Source organism: Cyprinus carpio, chromosome A3 (assembly GCF_018340385.1).
Source record: "Cyprinus carpio isolate SPL01 chromosome A3, ASM1834038v1, whole genome shotgun sequence".
Taxonomy (NCBI): Eukaryota; Metazoa; Chordata; class Actinopteri; order Cypriniformes; family Cyprinidae; genus Cyprinus; species Cyprinus carpio.
This window is the reverse complement of record NC_056574.1, coordinates 26,545,655-26,572,433: the sequence shown is the minus strand read 5'-3', so window position 1 is coordinate 26,572,433 and position 26,779 is coordinate 26,545,655. Positions and strand designations below refer to the sequence as shown.

Below are 26,779 nucleotides of genomic sequence, written 5' to 3'. Positions count from 1 at the left end.
CCAGGATTTCACAGCTTCTTCCACAGACAGTTAGAGGGAAAAATCTCATTAAAATTCTACACACATTCCCCAAGTGCGATAAGGAAACAATCATTTAATGTGACTACATTAGTTTGGAGAGAGAGAGAGAGGCGTTCTTGTGCTGGTATGTGCAATGAAAGCATTTTCCCATTAAAAATGATTTGTTACGGAAATCAGTTGTTTGCTGTAGATTATGGCTTGGGAATCGATGTGAAAGATTTCTCTGTTAAGTACATATGAAATGTGATTAATTAATTTATGACAAAATCTGATAATGGCCTGCGCTATCTTCATTTTATCCTGGACAATAAAGATCTTAGATTTGAAAAAAAAAAATCTCTCCCAACTAATGCTGTAAACTATACAGGGAACCCTCTCATTTGGTACATTATTATGATATTTTAAAATTAACTACAGAGCCCAAACTATTATTGAACTGCTATTTATTTTCAGATATAATAAATCACACTCAAATAAAAACTGTTTATGTACAATTTAATTGCTCATAAGGTAGTTTTTATAAAAATTGACTTCATGACAGATTTATTCCATCGTACATATATAATTAACAGTAAATAAGCTGCCCTCTAGAGTTTTATAGTGAACTAACGAACTGTGAACACTAGATAACTTTCCTGAGGTAAATGCATCTTTATGTGACATTGTTCACAAGCTGTTTTACTGACGTTATGCTGTGGTTGAAACATTGACTGAGTGATTACATGAGACATGAAAGATTTCAGCAAGTTATACCATATATTTCTTCATGTTCATGCATGTTTATTTCGAGATATAACTTTATAAAATTTGTCATGCAACATGTAAGAGCATCAAAACTACATTTATTGTTTAAATGTTGTGATAAAATGCATAGAATTTGAGAGCTAAGACTTGAACTATAAGAAGTGACAAAGCTCTTTGCAATACTGGATCGGAGGTGTGCTAATGTGTTATCACCTTAACTTCCTATACATAAGAGACATTTTCTTCACACGAGTTGCAGTCTGTTTTTACCATATTTTAATTGACAGGATATGTCCTGATTATCGGCTGTTTTTAAACAATAGGCCAATAGCTGCTGTGTTCAAAATTACCCCATACCCTCATTCACTATTAGTCCACTAATACAGAAGTGAGTGAAAACGACTGAATTCAGACACTGAGTGCACCGGACCGGCTGCCGTTTTTGCATAGTTGTGCTTGCTGTTTAATATTCATTTGAAACTTAGCAAACTGGCAGCACCAGTAGTAATAAAAAGATTTATCCTGAACTCTGTCAAGGAAACTAGCATGTAAAAATCTTAATTAAACTATTTAATAATCAATTAAAAAATAAATTAATACCTTTATGATATTACTCTGTACTCACATGATCAAGCAGGCGGCATCTTCAGGTGATATGCAGGAATTCATTCAGCACGACCTTCACCGTGCATTATGGGCATTCTCAAGCCGTTGAGTGTACATCGGTTGTACACTCGTTATAATGGTGCATTATGAGATAAATGAGTGCACTCGATAATGTCCTCTATGGTTTTGGACACCACTACAAATGTCTGTCCCCTTGAATAGTACCCTATTCAAGGGTATAGGGGACGATTTCGGACACAGTCTAGGAGAATGTCGGTTCATAACTTATTAACTTTATTTCTTCACACCGCAAGTAATGTACACCAGTACATTTGTATGCAGACAGCTGAGTCCAGTTGCCTAGAGATATGTATCTGATATGCGTCTGTTTGAGTCAGCTGTAAATTTAATTATACAGCCTACTAAGCACTTGAACACAATGTAAAAGCCTTAATTTTGTGTTCAATCGTCCAAGGTGAACCTTTAGCATATATGTTATTTTGACAGATGACGAGAGCAGTGGCTGAATCCAGTTCAGATTAGTCTTGAATATACAATGCATGCTTATCAGGGGGAAATACTTTGCATATGATTATGTATGTATAGGGAGGTGTACTAGACTGGAAACATAATGTGTTGGAGCACAGCTTGAGGCATTTGTAAGTGTCATGAATATGCAGTTACTCACACATAAACCCTGCTAAATACATAACTAAGAGAGAGAGGGAGAGGTTGTCATACCTCTGCCTCCCCAGGCATCCCAGCACCCGCCTGTGTACCTAACACTTTTTAATTAGTGGTGGGAGGGCAGATATTTAATTAGTGTTAAGAAGGCAGACAGTGCTGTGAAGAACAAATTGGGAGGTGTATAAGATTAAAATGCTTGCTGTTATGATATGAGATAAATGAGGCATTTATTTTGCGATTATATCATGAATTGAAATTAATCTGAGGGAAAGCCTTATATTCTTCCTACAGAAGGAAAACAAATATATTCATTGTAAATCCTAACATTGTGTCATATCTTAAATATAAAATCACCTGACTTTTAAGAAGCTACAAATAATTACCAGCATTTGTTGTGGTTGCTTGCTAGAACGGTGTGCTTATTAAAGGGACATAAAAAACAGCTGGAGGTTACTGCTAGAGCTCATTACCATGCACTACCTATTATGTCTATAATCCCTGATAAAACCCACAGCACACAGCAGTTAATCATATAAAGCATCTTGCAGCTAAATTAGAGGCAGTATGTTAAAACTTTAGTGCCTAATTATAGACCATCAGTGTATTCAATCATCAAATATTAATTTAATGATTACATTAAACAATGGTGTACCAGCTCTAATGCCATGGTGAAAGTTTGAGCAAAACATACTAACTGCAGTTTACATAACCGACTGTTTTTGCAACTCGTGTGTTTTTAACGTAAACTTCTGGGTGAAAGAGAACTTAGTTAAGTACTCACATGCTGTGACAGCCGCCTTCTGTCCATGTGCTTCGGATGTGTGCTCTCAGAAAACCGTATATCAGAAGTTTTAACTCATAGGGTTTGAAATGCATGATTTCAGCACAATAAACATGATAATCAGAACCAAAACAGATGTTTTTAGCAGGTCCGAGCTGTAACGGCACAGCTCTATTCTGGAGAAAGGGGGCGGGGAGCAGCAGCTAATTTGCATTTTATGATGCATGAGCTGTAAGAGAGCGTGTTTGTTTTTTAAATGTGGATGGGTTTTTTGATAATGGTATAATAAATGTATTTTTTAGTTTTTTGTGCTGATAGTTATATTTAAAATTATGTGTTAAACAGAGACTTATATTACATATTGTAAAAAGGGGCATAATATTTCTCCTTTAAAGGGATAGTTCACTCAACAATGAAAATCTTGTCAGGTCATACATGATGTATGTAACTTTTTTCTTCAGTAGAACAGTAAAGATGATTTTAAGATGACCTGAGGGCGAGTAAATAAACAGCAAATTTTCATTTTTGGGTGAACTATCCCTTTAAGTTCCCACCCAATGCAACTTTCGCCCAAAATGACTGTATTGTGCATTAAATTCAAAATTGTCCCAAAAATGTATTCAAGAACACTGAGATATTCAGGCCCAAAAAACCAGATTTATTTCCAAATCACATTAACCCTTTCGTTCATCGATTTCGCCCTAAGTACACTGAGGCCTTTATACTCAGGAGTAAACACACACACACACACTCTCTCTTTCTCCCTTTTCTTGCTCTCTCTCTAACACACAGATGCGTGCAAACAATATTTTTTGTCATACACCACAGTCAGTTTCAAACTTTTAGAAATTCATCAAAAAAATGATGGTTAGAAAGTCAAAGATGTCATCTCAACATTTATTGATGACTTTAAAGAAGTAAATTGTAACCCTTCACAGAAAACGTTCTTTACATTTAACCACTAGGAAATAAGGTGAGATATTAGGTACATGTTGACTGTAGCAGGCACCTCCACATTGAAGCTAGAAGATTAATCAAAACACCTTCAGGGGAAACATAGCTGTTGATTACATCATGAAAATACCATATAAATTGCACTGCTTGAGTCAGCTAAATGCATTTTTCTCCAAGGAAGACCGTTTTTCATACTGACACCCTGACAGCTTTGATTACATAGGCTTTTAGGCAAAAATACACATATAGGAGATGGAATTATAAATGTGTTAAAGGGAGAAAGAGTGAGAGAATGAAAGGAGAGATATATTGAGCACAAGTGTGAAAGGGAGGGGTAGGCATGCTGGAAAGGTGAGATAAAGAGGAATGGCAGGAGGGTAAAATGCACAAAATTAAGAGAAAAAAGATGAAGAGAAGAACGAGTGTCGAAGAGGATACACATTCTCTGATGCTTAAGGCTGTGTGGTCCACATTTAGAGTCCCACTTATAGCAAATATTCCCATAAATGTAGTGACTCTATAAAAGATTGTTTCTGCAGCAGAATAAAATAAAAAATTTGACTTTTTATGTCATAATTCCTTTTTTTAATATCTGTTTATATACAGGGTGTTTGACCAGCGTACAATTTTTTTTTTGTATGCTATAGTTATTACCAAATACTGGAACTGATTGATCATAGGACTTATTGATCTAAGTTTATGCACCTCAGTTTTTGAGTGAAATTATCCACAAATAAGGCTTTTTCACTCAAAAACTGAGGTGCATAAGCTCAATGATTAATGAGGCCTACAATCAATCAGTTCCAAAGAGAGATACAAAACCTGTGTTAAATTAAAAAACAAGCTGACAAAAAGGGTAGTGAAAGTTGAGTGTGGTTGGTGTAGTTATGGTGACCCATACTCAGAATTCGTGCTCTGCATTTAACTCATCTAAAGTGCACACACACAGCAGTGAACACACACACACACACACACACACACCGTGAACACACACCCGGAGCAGTGGGCAGCCATTTATGCTGCGGTGCCCAGAGAGAAGCTGAGGGTTTAGTGCCTTGCTCGAGGGCACCTCAGTCGTGGTATTGCCGGCCCAAGGCTCAAACCCACAACCTTAGGGTTAGGAGTCAAACTCTCTTACCACTAGGCCACGACTTCCCCCAGATTGAATCCAAGATTTGGTTATTTTTAAAAGGCCGGTCATTTTTGACCGGGAACACCAAATTAGGTCTAGTATTTTCAGCAAAGCACAAGGGTTAAGTGAGGGCCGCAAATAAGAAGTGGTGTTGCAGTGGAAGTTCTCATTAAGGATAATTCAAGAATTTTTTGTGTGAGAACATCTGCTCGGTTTTACCTAATGTTGGGGTAAAGTGATTAGCGATCCCCTACAGGAGTTTTGCAAAGTCATACACACACATACACACCAGCGTTTACACATGTATGGTGTGTTTTACGTTCCGCTGTTGTATGTCTAATATGCAGAATCCCCTAAGAGACACTGTTAATTAAACAGACAGACTGGCATGTCCTGCTGAAGCTCTGGGGGAAGCTGAAAGTGTACAATGTATCATTGCACAACTATGTGAATGGAGTGTTGTTACCTGGAAAGAGATGCTGGATGCAAATCACACATAGGGCATAAAGCTGTGTTGAGAACCCACAGAGACAGAGGTTGTACCATCAGCGAAAGACGGCGCCACAAAGTGATAAAAAGAAATCAACACAACCGTCTTTCACATTATTCTGGCTAAGTGCATGACAAACACACATGTGGTTCTGAGGCCAGTTCTTTTTAATGAGTTTGGTTCATAAATCTGTCTGAATCAAACTCATGAGTTTCACTGGTCTGAATCATGGTTTGAGTTAACAACTGACTCATTTAGTGTGCAAGAAACATTATATCCGACTTAATTTATGCCAAGGACTGTTAATATTTCTTTCCAAAAAGTAACAAAAATGAACTTTTGTATTATCTTAAATTAACCAATACTAATCTTTGCAAAAACATATATTTTTATTAGGGGTGTCACAATTCCTCCTGTCAATTAACTGGCAAAATACCGGAAGTGGCACATTTCACGGACGAGAATCCATGAAAAGCATTATTAGACCGCTTGTAAGGCTGTACGAAATATTAAAACCATTAAAAAAATAATAATAATAAAGCACAGTGCTATTGTGAATTCACAAAGGCTGCGATTCAATTAAATGAATATATGCACTGCAGGTTTACTATGCACTTTATTTATATGCGTGTAGGTTACATTACAAACTCCATCTTTATATATTCTGTGAGTCTTGCTTATAACATTCATCTGGCAACAATGTGCACCATTCTATCAGATTTATACGGTAAATGATTTATAAACCTATGCCAACAGGAGAATGCTTCATCTTTCTAAATATGCTAACTATGCATCGCAACTTCAAAATAAAATTTTAAACCCTCGAGTTTGCATTATTTGATGTTCATGTCCTTGCTCAAAAAATGACAGTGGCTTTGCATTTCTGTTATAAAGTGGCTAAATATTAAAGATTAGGTGGACATTTTAATTAAATGTTGTTTAGTCAATATTAAACAAGGATTAGATTGCACTGTAAAGTGTAATCCTCATTGGCATCCACTGCAGGCATTTGATATAATACACAATGTACATAAGTTATGATTATATTGTTTTATTACATTATGTATTTTAACTGTTTTGTTCAATAAAACCATATACTTTTGCTTCTGATATTTTATTTTAACAAATTATTATTGCCTCATTGCTATTATATATGTATTTTAAGTCATTTTAAATGACTTAGGCCTATCTCTGTCTATTATTTACTTAGGTCTATTTTTATTACCACAAAAAATTATCCGATGACTCAATTAATCGTCTGATTACTTGATTACCAATATAATCATTAGTGACAGCACTAATTTTTATTGTTTAGCAATTTATTCATTATTTATTATTTATTTCATAATCCCTGATGTTATGCCACTGAAATGTAAATATGACATAGTTCCTACATTTCCAGTATTTTCCTATTTCTGATTTATCAGTTTTAAGTCAGTGTACACTACCCTTCAAAAGTTAGGTTTAAGAAGAAATCATTTTATTCAGCAAGGATGAATTAAACGTAAAAAGTGACCTTAAAGATGTTTACAGTTACAAAAAACAAACAAAAAACAAACAAACAAACAAAAAAGACGATTACGAATAATGCTGATGGGTGATGGGAGGGGCAGTTGTGGTTTTGTGGTTTAAAAATTATTAAACTTTGAAGTTTGGTTTGTTGTTTGTTTTTTTTGTTTTTGGAGATTAGGCAGTGTGCTCTTTACAGCTGAGCTATTTCAAGCAGAAGATTTAAATGGCATAATTCACATTATTTAACAGAAAACACACACACACACACACACCCTCGATCCAGGCAGTTTTTTGAAGCTCTGTCATGCAGCTGCTGAGTCCATTTGTAAGACAGCAGTGAGGTGACAGAGGCAATCCAGAGGCAGGAGAAGAATGCCAGCACAAGTGCTCCAGAGGAGCATTTTTATAAATGAATTCAATAATAATGTTGCCCAGCATTTCTATGAATGGTAATGTACACTGATGAAAAAACAAGTGGCCTGCAGAGATGTCATTTTTAAGCACAGAGCAGACAGAGCATGGACGAAGATATCCGTGTATATTTAAAACAGAGGTCAAACCAAACCTCGCTCTAGCTCTTTTATGTATCTATATAAACACACACAAACACTGGAGCATATTCATCAAACCATGCAGAGATTGTAAATGACTTGAGGGAAGAGAGACAGACTGCTCTGAATACACACACGCTACAGCTATTTACATCCACAATACACACTGCTCACATTCATGCACAGTACACAGAAAAGGCCAGAATTTTACATCTACAACCCTCAAAAACATCATACACATAAAAAATGCTTTATGTTAAAACAGAAAACTGTTGAGAAATTATCACGGACTGTTTATGTACACTATGCATGTGTCAATCTAAAAGGGTGAATGGGATTAATCTCCCTAGCAGCCCTACCCCCAATCCCTTCTTTCTCTCGGCTCTGTCTCTCTTCCCTTATTCATCTGTGCCTGTGTGTCATTGTTAACTTCATCCATTCTATTCCTCCCACCTTTACCATCTTTTCCATCAAACTGGATTTTTGGGGGTTATGCAAAGCATGTTTGCTGGACTTGTAGCTTCTTAATTGGACTGTGTACATCAAATTATAGACACTACACTTTCCCCAAAACTCTGCGATTATGAGCCCTTCTCCCACTTTTTCCAAGTCCAGTTTTCTATTGTTTCATGGCAGGCATCTATTGATGATACAATGAATGACCAGAGTAAGTGCATCTCCAGAAGGTGTGCATTCAGCAAAAAGTATGTATTGATGAATGAAATTAGACAAAAGAGATTTCAACAAAAGCCACTCAAAATGATACCACCACACATTACACTGTGAAACCCAACATAATTAACTAGTCATTAGCAGGTTTATATACACTATTGTTCAAAAGTTTGGGGTCTGAAAGATATTTTAATGGTTTTAATGGCCAAATTCACGGTAACACTTTATTTTAGTCTCTTGCTTATTAGCTTGCATATTACTAGCATATTAGCCATTTATTATTACTGATTAAGCACATATTAATGCCTTATTCTACATGACCTTATTCTACATCCCTAATCCTACCCAATACCTAAACTTAACAACTACCTTACGAACTATTAATAAGCAGCACATTAGGAATTTATTGAGGGGAAAAGTCGTAATTAATAGTGAATAAGTGTTCCCTATTCTAAAGTGTTAATGAATTTTTTTATGCTCACCAAGGCTGCATTTTATTTGATAAAAATACAGTAAAAACAGTTACATTCAATTATAAAATATAAAAAAAAAAAAAAACATTTATATTTTTATTTTGACGTCATTTATAACTATGATGGCGCATCTTCAGTGTGATCCTTCAGAAATCATTCTATTATGATGATTTGATGCTCAAGAAACGTTTCTTATTGTGAAAAGTCACTCTGATGTTTGTCCTTGCCAAAAACACTTTTTACTTAAATTTGGCACTTAGGAAGAGTTCGTTTCGGACCCTGCTTACAACCTTCACCTTTATCATTCTATCTCACTCTAGACATCCATTATCATCTGCTGCTCCACCTGTCTGCCAGGCAGAACAACAGTTACTTGTAGGTATGATCTAATATTAATTCTAATACATGCATGTACAAAATATATATACACAAACACACAGGTGTTTGTATTGGAGAAAATGGTTCATAATGCAAAGGATTGTGCAACATCAAGAACAACACACACACAAACACTTACAGAGATTATGGTATTGATTGCTGTCTTTTCTGGAGCTTTTGTCTTTATTAGACTGCTATTAAATTGATGAGAATCAAAGCGATAATCATTACCGGTTACACAAACACTTACATACACACACTGGTACACAAGCGGGTGGCTCAAACTTGGAAAGACCACAATGTCTGAAAGTATTAATATGGTAAATATAATAATTAATAAACATAATCCTCTTGTAATAATACAGAAGCAAGCATTTGACATTATGTTTAGGATCCATCATCTCCAAATTACAGATGCCCAAGTATCTGTGTTCAGAGCCCACAGGATTAAACCCCAACAGCTGAGCGTTCTCTGTCTAAATGATGAGATCATTATTTTTTCTGACTGCAACATCAAGCCTTTGTATTATGCATACAGAATGACGTAAACAGACATTGTTTAAATGATCTGTAAAAACTAACTGAGCTTTTAATTTGCGAGTGTAAATGAGGAAATTTATGAACTGCACTGTACAATGGCTACTGACCTAAGAAGCCCATGAATTCTTCAACAACGGCGCTGATGAGACAGAACAGAGAAAACGTTGCTGCAGTCAATCAACATGCTATAAAATCATCATAAGTGTGTTACACACACACACACACACACACACACACACACAAATTAAGCAGCATAACTGTTTTCAACACTGATAATAATAATACGTTTCTTGAGCAGCAAATCAGCATATCAGAATGATTTCTGAAGGATCATGTGACACTGAAGACTGGAGTTATAATGATGAAAATCCAGCTTTACCATCACAGGAATACATTACTTTTTAAACTATATTACAACAGAAAACAGTTATTTTAATCTAATCAATACAGCCTTGGTGAGCATAAGAGACTTTTCAAAAACATTACTGACCTAAAACCTTTGTACAAATTCAATATGTAATTCATTAGACTGACTCAAACAATAACTTATGGATCTTTTTGGCTGATTCAGTAAAAGAAGTGGCTAAAAAGAGTCATTTGTTTATTAATGAGACTGTATCTGAGCACAGTATTTTTGCATGTAGCCAATAAAGACGTGTTTCTTATCCTCTTTGGATTTTTTTTCTTGAGCTACTCTTAAAATCTCATCAGATTCTACTTAAGACTGCAAACATACAAAGTGGGTAATATATTTTTTCCTTTGTCGTAGAGCAGCACTGCTGTTGAATAGCGATGCTGGAAACAATGCTGAATACACACATACACACATAATTAATCAACACACACAGGGAGTGAATTAACTCAGGGGAACTGCGAATATTACCTCATCTCATCTCATTATCTCTCTATTTCATACTCACTCTCTTTGCTTCCTATCACCCATGATTTTGTTATTTTGTTTTTATCTTCATTTTATCTTCACTTTTTTGCTTTCTATACCTGCTATTAACAGTCTCAGTTGATCAGAGCACAAATGGTCAGCCGAAACAGATTTAATTTACACTTAAAATAACATGAATCTCAAATGTACCTCTGATGAACCTAGCTAGCGAAGTACAAACAACTTTTTTTTTGAGCAATGATAACGTTACGTGCTATGCTGGAGGTGGCACTGAAGCTTTAAACAGGGTTGTGTTCTGTCACGTTGGAGTAAAGGTTTAGTGAGGGTCCACAGCCACGGCTTTGCTTTGAAGGAAAATTTAGCAAGACTGCACTATGTTTGACAATTTATTCTGCCTCGCAAAAAAAATAAAAAATTAGACAAATTCTCAGCTGGACCTTGTGCATAAATGTGGCCAAAACTTTCATATTCCAAACACGTTGTTGGAAATATTTGTCCTTACACATCAACACTAATATATACACATCTTGGCCCTAAAACATCTTTCACACAGATGTAAACAGTAGAGTTACACATGGCTGTTGCCTTGACCTCAACCTGTAGTCACTGCTCTAAAACACACAGCACCATTATTGGTGACATCATCTTCTAGTAGGCACTGCAGGAAAGCCCCTCAACACAAAGCCATGAACGCTAACTGAGAGCTGCTGAAGTAGAACAGTAATATTTACAGATACTTTCCAACTTTGTACTTACTGCATAAAATAGCACCTACAAGTAAAGTCTCTCACTATTCTCTACACTTTTGTGAGGTAAATGATATAGGGCAAATAAAATCCCAAATCCAGACTCCACAGATTTAACTCTTATTAACATGATTTATGCATTAATTTAGGGAGCCATCTTGCACCTTGACTGCTAAAGCTAATCCAGAGCTGAGGCGTATTAGTGCAGCATTTGCTTGTTATGCGACACATTAACACTTTTTCTTGTGCTCTACTGTACCTTCATCTCAACCTCCATATTTGTGTCTTAAAGATGATTCTTGAACTAAAGCTTCTTATGCTTAAGTATCTGTCACTTTTGTTTGATATTCAGATTGCATAAATCCATTTTTATGCTTTGTTAAATGAATAAAAACATTGTAATTTTGACCTGTTGGGTCTTCCTCTTTTAAGGTGCAAAAGCTTCCAAGAACACTGCAAAAAATTATTTTTTATCTCAGTATTTTGTCTTGCTTCCCCTTACGAACATAAAAAGATATATATATATAAAATCATACACTGTAAAAATTATTTTTAAAAGTTGTAAATAAAAAACCTTACTGGAGTATGTTTTCAAGAAAATACTATTTCAGTCTTTCTGTTTCAACAATGTTACATTTAAAACATAAATAAAAAATAGCGTACATATTTACTTGAGAAGCAAAATTACTTATTGTTTTCTGAAAAAAAAAAAAAAAACATAAAAATTAAGTTTTAATTAAAATAAGAAACAATGTCTGCCAGTGAGACGAGACTTCATACGGCATAACTTGTTTTAAGCATTAAGTCACTTAATTTGGATTTTTTTTCTTGAGTCACATCTCAAGAACGTATCTTTCACAGCTTGTTTCACATCTCAAGTTAATGTATTGTCATTTAATATACATCTAAGATATAAAGATAATTCATTTAGATATTTGTACTGAAAACAAGACAAAAATACTGAGTAAGAAAATTATTTTTGCAGTGAAAAGAGGAAGAGAAACGTTAGAAACAGCTTAGAATGAGTAAAGGAGAAATATTTTAGTCTCCATGGAAACAATGACTTGCCAAAGAGGGGATTTCTCCAAAATCTGAGCTTTAAACCTTTGATCAAGGTATGTGCGAGTGTCTGTGTATGCGTTTGAGAGAGCGAGCACAGCAGATATGTGTTCCTCCACGGACGAATCCCATACCTGCAGATGATTCCACAGTAAATGAAAACCATGTCTGAATAAAAACTGAGATTAGACTCAAACAATGGAATTCCATTTCCACGGACACAATCATTCCCAAAGGCAAACAATGCAACTCCATTACAGTTTAGAGTGCTTTAAAACATAGGAAAATTCAGTTGTTGGCCTGAAGAAAAATATTTACAACAATTGCCTTCTACGCAAATGTTTTCTTTTTCTCTTATTCCTCTTTACCTTACACAGCCTTACAGTATAAACACGCCGTCAGACAATATAAATCACCAATGTTTGTAAGTAGGAGAAACTCCTACGTCTCACCTCGTTTTCTATTTTTAAAGGCTGAGTTAAAGGTTGTTTGTCTGAGGGGCACTTGTCTTGTTTCCTCTACTTCTGTCCATCTTTCCTTTCCCCTCATTATTCATGTCTTGCCTTAGGAAGAAACCAAGAAGGAAAAAAAGTGACAACATAAGGGGAGACATTATAAATACAGCAAGCTATTTAAAGCTAAAGAGAGATTTAAGGTTCAAGGACAGAGGGAATCAAAATGAAAGAGAAGGCCAGGGAGGAAGAGCCGTGGAGCAGTCACAAAGTTGCTGGGTTAACGTTAGCACGCTAGCATATGTGTCGCCTGCGGGCTTTTTCCTCGTCTGGAGCACATGGTGGCCTTGCGCTCTGATTGGCTCAGTCCTTGTGGCCATGGAAACCCAGCCATGGGTGAATGATACCCCCACTGAACATGACTTGAGGAAAAGACAGGAAACAAGGACATCTCTCTCTCTCACACACATACACATTCAGTCTAATACTTTCTGACCTGTGTTGAAGGACTCATGTTTCGTGTTGATGATGTAACCAAGGGGTCTGTCACTGCGCTCATGGCAGGATCAGAGTTAGAGGTGAACAGAAAAGAGAAACAGATCACATGGAAATGAAATAAATAAATAAAAACTGCAAGAACAGCTTGTTTTTCTGACTTGTACTTTGCTGTTGATTTACTCTTGCTGTAAATGAAAAGCACAACTACCTCTATTGTCAAAGGAAGTGTTTAGCTAGAAGAGACACCCCGAGTGAAGTACATACTAAACAATACAATACTTTTCTTTCAGACATAATGTTTTGTTTTTGATAATTTTTTTTCATTTAAATAAAAGTGTATCTTTAACATGTTGTCATAAGCATCTACTCAATCAGATGTTAATTCAATAACTGACAGATTTAATATGTAATTTGTTAATTATCTGATGCAAATCAATGACTGTCTGAGACTTTTTGTCTGATTCAACAACAGGACCAAAACAAGGGAGTCATTTATTCATAAATCAGACTACATTTGGTCATGTTGGCCTTTTTTTGGCTTACAGCCAGCAAAGACAATCCAACAAAAAGACTTTTATTGTCTATTTAATGTGTTTGTCCGAGCATAAGAGTAAGGATTTTTCTTCTGGCCCAGTAAGACCAGTAATTCAGATTTACACTTGCCCTGCCATTTTCCCACAGGCCTCAACTTACAAGTTCATTATTTTATAATAACATTTATTATTTAATATATATATATATATATATATTTTAAATAAACCCATCACATTCAATTCAGATGGTGGGGGGCATATATATATATATATAATATATATATATATATATATATATATATATATATATATATATATATATATATATATATTTCTTAACCCTGTTTTCCTCTGTCTGTCTCTGACAGGACCCAGACCTGGCTGGGTCAACAGAGCCCATCTTGAGCCCAGGTTATGTGTCATCAGAGACTTGTGCATGAGAAAGAGAAAGTTTTGAAAAAGATGATGTTGGGCAGGCCATGGGAGGGAAAGCTGTAAATCAGGATGGCTTGTGTTTGTGTGTGTTTAATGTGGCCTCTATTGTCTCTGTGTGTCCTGTCTTTGCAGTCATCCCTCGCTGTCACAAAATATTAATACTGACTGCAGATTGACTCACTCAGCCACAGAAGCTGAGAATGCACACTCACATGTGTGTCTGTGTGTGTTTGGATGGCAAAGGTTCACTTCGGCAATGGGCTGTGTGGAAGAAAAGAATCACATGAGACTCCTTCTATACATCTATACTGCACATCTATAACTACACACACACAAACGTAAAATCATGTTGTGTCTATGGTGTGTGTGTGCATCACACACAATGATGGAGTCATTATGAATCATCATGGTGATAAGGACAGCATTCCTTTGTAGAAAACACATGAGTACACACACAAAAACTCACATAATACATAATTACAGACTCTCTTTATAGTGCGAGTATGGGTGAGGTTTTGCTTAAACTGTGGTTGCCAAATGTTAAAAATCTACTGTTCACTGTTTGCCACCATTCATTTGAATCTCCATATGGATAACAGATTGACAGACTTACTGAGAGGCTTCAGAGCCTCCCCACTTATCTGATGCTGCCTCAATCTGGGTGGTCAAAACTGGCCTTGACCAGCCGTAACGAAGCAGTCTGTTTTGTCTCTTTATGTGTGTATGTACACATTAGAAAGATGTACACAGACCAGGTTCCTCAGATCAGGCTCCTGGACTAGAGTGCATGAGCGTGTGCGTAATTGCATGCCAGACAGAATGTGCTCCTCATCGCTCTTTCACCCAGACGAAGAGCAATTTCCAACCCTTTCTTTAGCTTTTTTCTTCCTGCTGTAAAGTCCAAATGTCTACTGTGTGTATGCATGTAATATGTCACATAGAAACATTGTTGTATCACACACAGATCTGCCTGATAGACTTGAGATGAAACAGTTTAACAGAAAACGAAGAAAAGAAAATAGTATGGGTGTGTGCGTGAAAGTGGGTGTCTTGACATGCCATTGTGTCTGTATGCATATCACACACATATATACCATATAATACTTATTTATATTTAACCCATTCATAACAGTTAGGTAAATTCTTTAAATGATAATACAATTATGTTAAGCATAACCCCCCCCCCCCCCCCAAAAAAAAAAAATAAACAGGTGTTTCTTTTTTTAAATGTTTTTTTTAAAGACATTTTTCACACAATAAATATTCAAATGTTTTTATATTTATATTTGAATATGTTTGTGATGTTTATATCATTACTTTTAAACATGCATTAAACGTTTTCATTAGGTCGGGTACAAGGTTTAGACAAAATCTACAGGGTGTCTACAGATATGAACAAGTTAAATTTGGCATTTTATTAGGAAATCTTTATTTAAGACATTTTAAGACTTTTTAAGGATCTATCTCTATATCTATATCTAACAAAAGATATTTGAAAATAAAATATAAATTGTTTATGCATGCTTAAAATAATAACTAATATGACCTTTATATCTCTAAAAAACCTTTTATATATCTAACATTATATATTTTTATATATTATATATTATATACATTTATTACTATATATATATATATATATATATATATACACACATACATGTATGTATGTATATATATATATATATATATATATATATATATATATATATATATATATATATATATATATATATATATATATATATTTTATATACACAAAAACAATGCAATAAAAATCTTGACAATCATGACATTATTAAAGTTTGCAAGCCCATCAGAGCAATAAATCCATCACTGGGCAAATCAACTTGTCAAGCTTTTCATGATTATTATATCTTTAAGATCATTGTATTTTCAAATAAGATACGTTTGAGAAATGAAGACATATGTCACCTACATCGTAACTTCGCAAAAGAAGACAGAACGCAGAATGGAGGTGTAGGGAATCTTGGAGTGAATGTATGATTAAGAAAATGAAAAAGTAACTACAGCTTACATTGGACTATCACTCTCCAGCTTAAAGACATAAAATACCTGGACTGTTCTGGGAATGTTTTTGATGTTTTTTTGATTGGGTTGTAATTTTCTTGACTGTCTTTCTGCCTGATATGAATTTTTAAAATTGACTGATAGCTGCATTAAATCCTATTAACCGTTGTTTTTAAGATATTGCAGTACAGAAAATATTAATCAAATGCTAGAAAATGGTAGTAAAAACACCCTAGAGGTATTTTGTGCCTTTACGCACCACCTCACCTTTGCTAATGAAATACTTTATGCTCTAATATCAGCTAATTGCTTTAATCAAATGTTTTGGTGCATAACTGTGACAAATACCTGCAAGGCTTGTTGCTGTGGAGCAGTGAGCCGAACAGCAGTACAGTACAGCGCACATTTAACTGGAAAACATGGTGTCCGCTTAGCAGACATTAAACAGACAGACCCAGACCAAACACTGGATAAAACTAGCTGAACGCGAACACTATGAAAGCAATGGAAAAAGAAAAAAATACATTTCATTGCCATTCCACGATAGCACGAACAATCCTTTCTAAAACAAAGATGCTTTTAAGGACATTAATTGATTCCAGAGTATAATCTGACAATAGTGAGGGAGGAACTTTCCTGGAGATCTCTTCTTTATTGAGGGAGACTTTAACAAGTATCTTCTGCTTTCAATCTTAACTTTTTCCAGCTGTTTTAATGCTTATCCATTATAGGAATAAGAAACAGAAAGAAAGGAAGAAGAAGTGACAGGAAGAGGAAAAAAGAAAAGAATGAGGGAAAAATATATTATTGTCTTATTAACTACTTAGTAGAAGAGTTGAACTACTTTAAGGTTAGTGATCAGTTACATAAAACCTGAATGCTACACAAAGTGAAGAGCAGGAAACACCTCCAGTATCTCCAGGAGTCTTCGCTTTGGTTCACAACGGAAGCAGAGAGCACCTTTACTAAAATCTATTTCAGCTTTGCCTTGTTAAGACCATGCAAAAGCAATGGAAGCAGAAAATGTTGAGTCTGTAATGACCTTTTGTTTCTGTCGGCAAAAAAACGCTGAACCAAACGCGCGGATAAAAGTGTCATTACTCGTTGTTCAGTTGTTACCACACCATCAATGTGGTGCTTTTTTACACAGATGTACACGTAACTGTCCTTCATTTAAATATTAATGCCAAAATATGGTAACGCGCTGTAGTTCTGTCATTCACGCGCACGCGCCTGTCTCCACAAAAAATATCTTGTTAGTAAAACACAAATATGACTCTTACCGCTTTGCGAGTCTGTGATGATTATTTTAAGGAGAAGGATGCCCGGTCAAATGACGGAAGGTCCTAGAATTTTAATAGCTGCCCAAGTCCTCCGTTATCGGTCTCGCCTCCGCCTGGTCACCGTAGAAGACTTCACGAGACCTCAGAGCGTGACTGAAACCGTCCAGTTTTAACATACTGCTCGGTAACAAACGCTGTTTTACCACGTATTGCGAGTGCTGTTAAGGTTCGCTTGCAGTCTGTCGTTCTGTTCATAAATTCAGCTGGAGAAATTCAGTCATCACGAAGAAATCACTGCCGATGCTCACTCTCCGCTGAATTCGTTTTCGGCGCGTCTTGCGCGAGATCGTCTCGTGTCAGCATTTAACTGGCGAAATATTCTCGCGCGGTTGCAGTGTCATTTTTTAATCCCGCGCCTACAGTCGCCCAAACACGTGTGAACTAGACATCCTACTAACTGTCAACAATAAAAGGCTACGATTTCAAGCTGCGTCCGCGCCTCGTCTCCGTCCTCGTGGGGAGGTTGGGAAACAATGACTGCTGCCACGGCACACCCAAGAGACTTTTTTGGTTGTTTATCATGGGGAAAGGCGAAAGTGCACGACCTTTTCTGAGGGATGCTACGGCGTATTAACACCGAAGGGGAAGCCTGACGGATGGCTGCACTGACGAGAGGAATTTCTGACGTTCACAAAAGGCGAAGGATGATTGACTTGCGCGCGCGCGCGAGTTCTCATGCATGATTTTCTTTGGGCATGAAAAGCCATTGTTCTAACTTACTGTTCAGCTATTTCGTTTCATAAATATTTCGATATGTTAACATTTATTTAGAAATAAAATGGATTTGTCAAGAAAAAGACAGTTTTAACAGTATTTTTAATGAAATATAAGAGAAAATAAAGCAAAACTTGGGACATTGGATTGGTTTTTCACTTTTAAACAGAAAACCCCCCCTCAATTTCATTTTTACTATTGCTTGCTCATTTATTAGAGGCTCATGAAAGCTTAAGTCTTATTCACATCGCCCCTTCAACTTAATTAAGCAAGACTGCCCAGCCCTATACCCTCATCCAAAATTTGAGCTGATTGTTCTTACCCTGAAACCGTCTGAACGAGCCATTGTAACCTCTCCATCTGCTTTCAGCTCTGACATGCAGGCACTCTGACAGGAACTTTGACAGGCTGACTGGTTCAGGTGCACAGGCTGACATCTTACACAGAGTGACATTGGAAATGGGGTTTCCTCCTAACCAGAGGCATCTCTCTCTCTCTCTCTCTCTCTCTCTCTCTCTCTCTGTTTTCTTTGTGTTCTGTCTCTCTCTCCCTTTCTCACTTGTCAAATGATAGCATGGCTTAGGTTGGTTAGAGTCCAGGAGCATTAAATAATTATGGTTGCTAGGATGGCATGGATCCTATCAAATTGTTTCCATATTTTGACTGGGAGGTAGGATGAAATCAGGCTCCCAAAGTTTGTGTACTCTGGGTGAATTTGTTGTAGAGCAGGGTTTTCAGCATATGGTGCTCAAAAACAGCCTGAAGTGACACAAAGTGCTAGCTCCAATATGTCTGTTTGTCAAATCTCGTGGTGTCTGCCAGAAAATCCCTGGTGTCCTTTCTCTCCAACTTGTAGAAAAGGAGAAGAGTAGTAGGTAGAGGGGCAACACTGAGCTGTCAGATCAAGATGGTGACAATGACACATCAAATCAGTCCAATAATCAGTCAGTCAATATGATTTAACAAATGATCGGACAGCCACAACTCATTAGAAGAAACTTTTTTTTTCCCATTGTGAATGCAAAATGCCAGAGTTGAGATCTAAAACTTTTTCCAATCAAATTATGACACAATTTCATTCAATATCACGATACTATAGTCATCATAACCAATGTTTCAACAGTATCACATTTTCTTTTAATTCCTCTAAAACATAGACCTGTTGCTAACAGTTCACAAAGTTTAGCAGTTCCTTTCCACTATGTTTAGGATCAACTTTCCCAGGGGCAAATTTAGTGATTTGGGGGCCCCAGACAAAATATAGGAATGAGGTCTTATATATTTGCACACATTTACCTAGATGAACCTTTAGGGTTTCTTTTTTGTTGTGATGCTTCTGCTGCACAATGGTGTCCCAGAGTTGTGTCCAATGTTTCTACATTTTTCATGTACATGTTATAATAGCTTTCTTTCATGTTGTAGACCACGAAATAGTAATTGATTTACAGTTGAGATATATGTTTTCACAAAAACAAAATAAATTATAAATCTCACAATTGAGCCTTTAAACCATTTTTTAAGAAAGGTGGTGAGTCAGAAGTATAAATTATCATATTAATTTAAAGGTGACCTATTATGCAAAAATTACTTTTATAAAGTGTTTGAACACAGTTGTGTGACTGCAGTGTGTGAAAAAAACTAGACTATAATGGTAAAAATCCATCCACTCATTTTTTTATAATCCTTATAAATCATAAACAGTCTCTCCAAATGAGCGGTTCCAGATTTCTCCCTACAATGACATCATACTAGGGAAAATCCCACCCATTTGTGACGCTCTCTGCCCTATTAGCATAGACCCCGCTCTGAGTGAGAAGCAGCAGTCCGCCATTACTGTTTTCTTGCTGTAGCTGCTGGAGAGATATAATGTCAGTGCCAAAGAGGCATTACAAGTGTCGTGTGTTGGGATGCACCAACGAACGTCTCCATAGACCGCTGAGGACACGGTGGTTACACTGTAAAAAATGACCGTGGAATTTACAGAAAAACTATGTAAAATCCCTACAGAAAAGTATTGTAAACCCAAAAACATAATTTTTTTGTTTAATTCACAGTGAAATTTTGTAAACTATTAAACATAATATTTTGTTATATTTACAATAACAATATGTGATTATAATCAAAATTATTTGTTAAAATGGTATCAAAAACAGAGAAATACTGTAATACTCATAACAAAACAATTTTGTTAATTTGACATGCAAATATTGTAAAAACTAAAGTTTTAGTCTGTTGTTTTTAAAAATACAAATAAAGTATGTATGTCACTTTACAAGTTTATGCCGTAGGCTAATTTTAGCATGATTGATGAAACGATGCAAATTGAGGTAATAATTTTTTTTTTTTTTCACAAAAAAAAAAAAATAATAATAATTGTGAACCTGAGAGGTTGCCCATCTATATATATATAAATATGGCAAAGTAACACTTCTGTTCAGTCTCAACCTTAATCATTGTATGCTTTATGTTTCTTTTAGTCTTTCAATTTTAATGTAATACTTAGCTTAAAGGTTTTCTATTTATTTTTATAAAAAATAAAATAAAAAAATTAGCATTGTATCATCATCACAGGCTAAAAATCCTAGCAGGGCCTCTAATTGTCTTTGTTTTCTGTCATTGTGCACTGAGTCCGCCTAATTTTGAATTTCATAGCGCGCATATGAAGCTCGTCTCTGATTGGATAATCGCGGGAGGAGAGCGGGAGAAGCACGAGTGACGTCAATAATGAGCGCGCTAGAGAAAAAACAGAAGCCCAGCAGAAATCTTCGGACCGCTTCATGTTTCTTTTAGTCTTTAAATTTTAATATAAGTTTTCTATGTATTTTTTATATATATAAAAAAAAAAAAAAAATTAAGCATTGTATCATCATCACAGGCTAAACAACCAACAGTGCCTCTAACTGTCTTTGTTCTCTGTCATTGTTCACTGAGTCCGCCTAATTTTGAATTTCATAGCGCATATGAGGCTCGTCTCTGATTGGATAATCGCGGAAGGAGAGCGGGAGAAGCACGAGTGACGTCAATAACGAGCGAGCCAGAGAGCTGCATTTACTAGAGAAAAAAAAACAGGCGCAGCAGAAATCTTCGGACCACTTTGTTATTTTAAAATCATTTTAAAAGTTTTTAGGACAAATCTACGATTTCAACACAAGTTTTTTGGGGGATCTGCTGCTGTTCATCCAGAAAATTGAAAGTTTGCACGGTAAGCTTCACATTTAGTCTTCTTTTTTTCCGAGACCAAGTGAAAATGTGTGATGAAAGCCCATGGTGTAGGTTAACTGTTAAGCTAGCACTAGTTGATATTTAAGATAGCTATCTAGATCAATGCGTGATAACTTAGTTCAGCTGAAAAGTACAGGCAAACACTTGAAATCCTAAAAATGATCACCTGCGTCTTTTGTAAAAAGAATTTGGATACATTAAGAGGCTATGTACTACATTGCAGAGTGCTTAGGAATGAGCCCCGTTGTCTTTTCAAATGTGTTGGCGCCAACTGTAGTCAAACATTTACCACTTACTCAGCTTTCAAGGGCCATTATTATCGTGTACACAATGCACCTGCACCGCAAGCTGCTCCTATAGCTGTTGTTGCGGATTTAAAATGCGCCATTTCATTATGTTCCCGCCATTTTCACACGGTGAAAGAACTAGTGTCTCACTTAAAAGATCATATTAGAGAGGGCAGGTCTGTGTCGTGTCCAGTAAGTGGTTGTACGATCGTGTTTACAAAAAAGTCATCATTTACTTCTCACATGTGTAGGAAGCATGTCGCCATCATGGAAGTCCTGCCACAACTTCAAGCAATAAACAAACACATCCTGGAAGAGCACTTGCAGTCCATTGGAGTCGAGACGTATGATGATCTAATGTTCATAACGGAGGCTGATTTGTTGACTGCATTAAGACCTGTAGAAGCCAGTAAGCTTCTTTCTGTTTGGAAACAGAAATGTAAGTAAAAACACCACACACCACCACACAACTATTCAAAATCAAAAGCAGACATGGACATTGTGTAATATTTTACAGTGTGAATCATAATTTATTTTTTTGTCATTTAAAGACCACACTCCTGAGAACAGCTCACTATCATCTGTGGAAGCCTCATTTACCCAATTGCTCTCTGTTTCACCCCGAATTTCCTCGTCAACCTCCTCCACCTGATATCTCAGACCAGACAGACGAGATTACATTACAAGAGACCGCAGCAATATAGGACACTTACCGGTGCATCTAATGCCATGTAAAATTTGTGCCCATTTTAGAAACTCAAGAGAGCCAACAGCAAAAGATGGAAAAACTCCAGGTGATGTTCCAACGCTCTGATGCCAATCCAGAGGAGGTAAAATGTCTAATGAAGTCCATGTTTTACACACAGCGTCAACATGTCAACCAGGGAAAAAGTATCAAATGCCTTAGAGAGGAGTGGCCGTTTTGGTTTGATGAACTTGGCATGTCAGTCCACTTCAAGGAACTCACTGGGATTGACCTCAAAAAGACATTCACACGAAATTCACTCAGCTACTTTGAGGAGGAGTCCATGTTCTTCCATGTAGAAGATAGATTTCTGGCAGAAGAGGTCCAACTGGAGCAAGTGCCTCTGACCCCCGCTGTTATTGTCTGTGGTAAGTCTGTTTTTATTTTTTATTTTTTTCAATCTTTTTTTTATTGCACTGTTTATAGAATTTGTCATGTGAGTGCAGAGCTTATTGATATAACCTGTTAAATTTGTTCTTAGGACAGTCCTGCTATTCCTCAAAAAGGTACATGCTGAGTCTGGATCAGAACCTAATCAACACAAACATCTCCTCATTCATTTCTGCATTGTGCCTCATGTTCAGGAGCTACTGTTTTAATATCTATTATCCATCTGAGCTAGCTTCAACTCTGGAGTTTCTTCAAAGGTGAGTAAACATGGCTTTCTCATTACTACTTGCCCTGGTCTAGTCTGGCTCATACACACGCACAGACAGACGCGTACAGACAGGCAAGCAGGCAGACAGACGGATAGCAGACACACACAGACACCGGCAGACACACACACATACATTCATGCATTGACACATGTACATGCAGACAGACACATGCATACACACACACACACACACAGAGACTCACACATACATGCATACATACACAGACACACACATACATACAGACATGTTTGTGTATATATATATATATATATATATATATATATATATATATATATATATATATATATATATATATATATATATATATCTCTCTCTCTCTCAACTAAAATGCTTAATATGCTTTTATTCTACAGGTGTTTTTTCTCAATAAACCCAGAAAAGGGAACCAAAGTACAGAATAAAAACTCCAAGCGTCCTCTCAACTTGAACCCTCGAGTCCTCACCCTGATACAGGAACTCTCCGATCACGAGTGGCGTTAAGCCTAAATATGGACTCTTTCTGTTGACTCTGACTGTTTGTTTGAGAAGAGGTACTGTTTTCACTGTTAAATCCACAATGTGTATTATGGTTAAGGCACTATGTAATTTGTTTTAAACTCTTAAAGGTGCACTGTAACTCTTTCTGGTAGAGGGTCCGTATGTATCTTGCATTTATTCAATTAGAACTGTTTTTAATGCAAAAATATACCTTAACAAACCTGCTTTCTTACTATAAAGGGGCTCGCCTCTCCACAGATCTGACCTGTAACTTGGCCTATTGGCATCACCTGATTGTCTCTATGGAAATAGATAAGTCTTATGCCATACTGTGGAACATTCCAGACAGGGAGAGTGTGGGTTGTTGTTGTGAATTGGGTTGTTGTGCGCCTGGCACTTAAACTTGGTTAAAAAATAACTTTTCAAACTTGCTTTGAAAAAAAAAAAAATGCATCCAGTTGTTTACAACTCTTTTGATGGCTGCTAAATAAATTTTGCAAAAGTGATATTTTCCTCTCTTGTCTTATTTCAAGATATATTTTTTAAATTTACCACTATAACTTTATTAATAAAACATAAAAATACAGCATATTATGGATATTTTATGTATAATATACAGGACATCTCCATTTAAAATGCAAAGTTTTACTGTTGTTTTACCAGTTTAAATTAGTTTTTTGTTTGATATTTCCCTGTTAATTTGATCATTTATTGATGCACAATAAGCAATTATTACATGTAAAAAATACAGGAAATTGTCTATTTATATACAATGCAGTTATGTGAAATTAACCAAAAAAAATTGTAGACTTAACAATTTTTTAATGTGATTCAGCCGTCATTTTATTCACTGTAAATCAGTTTACATAATTCGCCCGTAAAGGTCATCTACGGTGCTGCTGTATTTTTTACAGGAATTCTCTGGTAACCACAGCTGCCAGCGTTTTCCTGTAAAAACAACAGTTTTCATTTTTGACGGAAAAGTCCTATATGTTTTTGCTAATCATTTTATGCTGGACTGTCTTACAAACGAGGGTCAGTTCAGTGCTGGAGTTGTGCAAGGGTTGATTCTGAAAGAAGGATCGATACCAACGTTTTGTGCGCAAATGTCAGCTCCAGACGAAGTAAGCATCACGTGTCATATTTTGCTTTCCAAAAGTCTAATGTTGCTAAAGCTACCATCGTCTCTGCATGTTTTCACTGATGCTGCCTTCACGTGCTACCAGAATGATCGTAAATAGGAATGTGGTAGTTAAAAATTGCATATGGAAGCAATGTGTAGTCAACCGCTTGAATCTGTCGAGCTCATAATGTGATAGGAAAGTCCACTAAAGGAGGTAGAGCTTTTTCGCATTTGGCTCCCAAACTCTGCATAGGGCCCCCAGAAGTCTAGGATCGGCACTGTAAACGCTACTTTATCAGAGAAAATGAAAAAGCTATCAAAACTTTTATGAAGACAGCTGGTTCCCTTCAGAAATCCATTGATATAAAAACTTGAATTAGTGAGAATGAGAAAAGTGTGAAAAATATCCTATATTGACGATGAAAGTCCACTGAGTTACCAGCGTAAGCCTGTGTGCCTGGGCTCTCCGAAGGCTGTCTAATTCTAAACTTTAAAATACATGTATTTTTATTATAACTACAAATTTAAATGAAAAAAAAAAAATAATGAAAAGGAAATGATACATTTACACACCTAAGAATTATATCAACCAAAAATGTAACTGCGTAAGCATCCTTGGGTCCTTCTCATAAACGAGTAAGCGGCAGTTAAAACAATAAACTTGTAATATGCCCTGTTGCTCAATATTTAATTACAGCTTAAGATGCATCTGATGATATTTTCATTTGCTAAAAGGATACACAAGAAGCGGTTGTGGTGGTAATAAACACCTTAAACAGCATCTATTCTCGTGTTCGCGTTTAATAAGCATCTCATATATGAAAAGCATTTTGCGGTCCCTTGGCTTTGGGGAGCACAAGGCGGTCCCCTACCTTTGCCTATGGCTAAGTCTGCCTCTTAACTTTCTGTTAAACATTAGTGTCTCTTACATGGACTGTTACTGGCTAAAAAAAGCTGGTCTGACTTTCCATCCTATTAATGCTTCAAGAGGCTTTTTGAAAAGCTTTGGATTTATGGCAGTTTTTTGACAAATGAGCAAACCTGAACTTGACTCTAAATTTCCCCTGAGATTTATCTAGCCTAATATTTTCAGGATCAGGAAGACTCTATCCACTTTTCCTCTTGTTCTTCTGTACAAGGTACAATTCTAGCTTGATCTCTTTCTCTGTTTCTTTTCTACCCTGATTCATAATTCCTCTCCCTGCTGCTGCCGTGGAGTGGCAGTCTCATGTCTGTGTTTATGTCATTGCACTGACTGCATGGCTATATCCATCCAGGTTGCCGTTATTTTGCCAAGTAAGACATGTTCCTGGATCAGTATAACTTGGATCAACTTAACTTAGTTGATCAACAAGGATCAACTTAACCCAATCCCTACCTCTAAACCTAACCTTACCCATAATTTATTCCTAAAATCAAATGTGAAATGATAGCTAATTAACAAGGGTGTAGAAGCACATAACCCTATTAATAAGCCTAAAATAGATATTTCCTGAAAAGTTATCCCTCAATTCTGACTGGTTGATAAGACTGTTGTTTTAGGATCAACAAGAATGTTGTTTCAGGAATATGTTGTACTTGGTGAAATCAGGTTCACCATCCAGAAAAGCATATATAATACAAATCTTATTATTATTGTAATACATTTTATTTTCCGCACATTTTCTTCAATTTCTAGTATGATGAGTAAAGTAAAAGTAATATTATTGATTATTTTATTGGATTAAAAAATATACCAATATCATACCATTTTATACAACATTTTACCTAAAAGTTACCATTTTATACAAAAAATATACAAATTTTGCACAAAATCTGGATAAAAAAACAAAACAGAACAAAATAACCAACTTTTTTGTGTTACTGAGATGATGAATTAAACATGCAACATAATGTGGTTTCATGAGTACAGGGAGTACGTGCAATAAATATGAAAAAAAAAAACAGAGCATGTGTTGTTTATGTCTCTTATATTACTGTGAGAAACGCTGC

General features: G+C 36.0%; 2 protein-coding genes across 6 annotated transcripts in view; one reads left to right on the top strand and one right to left on the bottom strand.

Moving 5' to 3' along the window:
- LOC109062113 (gap junction gamma-1 protein-like) overlaps positions 1-18,708 on the bottom strand; it is a 29,344-nt gene extending 10,636 nt beyond the window's left edge. Inside the window, exon 1 of one of the 3 annotated variants that reach the window (XM_042726800.1) lies at positions 18,576-18,708. The gene's annotated coding sequence lies outside the window, so the exon portion shown is untranslated. Of the gene's footprint in view, positions 1-12,699; positions 13,478-17,479; positions 18,364-18,575 lie in introns of those variants that run through there. The other 2 variants (XM_042726793.1, XM_042726803.1) reach the window with 2 other exon arrangements.
- A 2,318-nt stretch (positions 18,709-21,026) lies between these two features.
- LOC122137797 lies at positions 21,027-24,170 on the top strand. Of its 3 annotated transcripts, XM_042726782.1 has the most exons (6): positions 21,027-21,455; positions 22,014-22,201; positions 22,314-22,556; positions 22,629-22,875; positions 22,989-23,154; positions 23,541-24,170. In XM_042726782.1, the coding sequence occupies exons 3-6, from the start codon at positions 22,542-22,544 to the stop codon at positions 23,665-23,667; spliced, it is 555 nt and encodes a 184-aa protein (XP_042582716.1). In that variant the 5' UTR covers positions 21,027-21,455; positions 22,014-22,201; positions 22,314-22,541; the 3' UTR covers positions 23,668-24,170. The 3 variants fall into 3 exon arrangements, with proteins under 3 accessions (XP_042582716.1, XP_042582709.1, XP_042582706.1); XM_042726775.1 differs by having other exon boundaries at positions 21,035-21,455; positions 22,014-22,106; positions 22,542-22,875; XM_042726772.1 differs by having other exon boundaries at positions 21,044-21,455; positions 22,314-22,875.
- Positions 24,171-26,779: the final 2,609 nt, after the last annotated feature.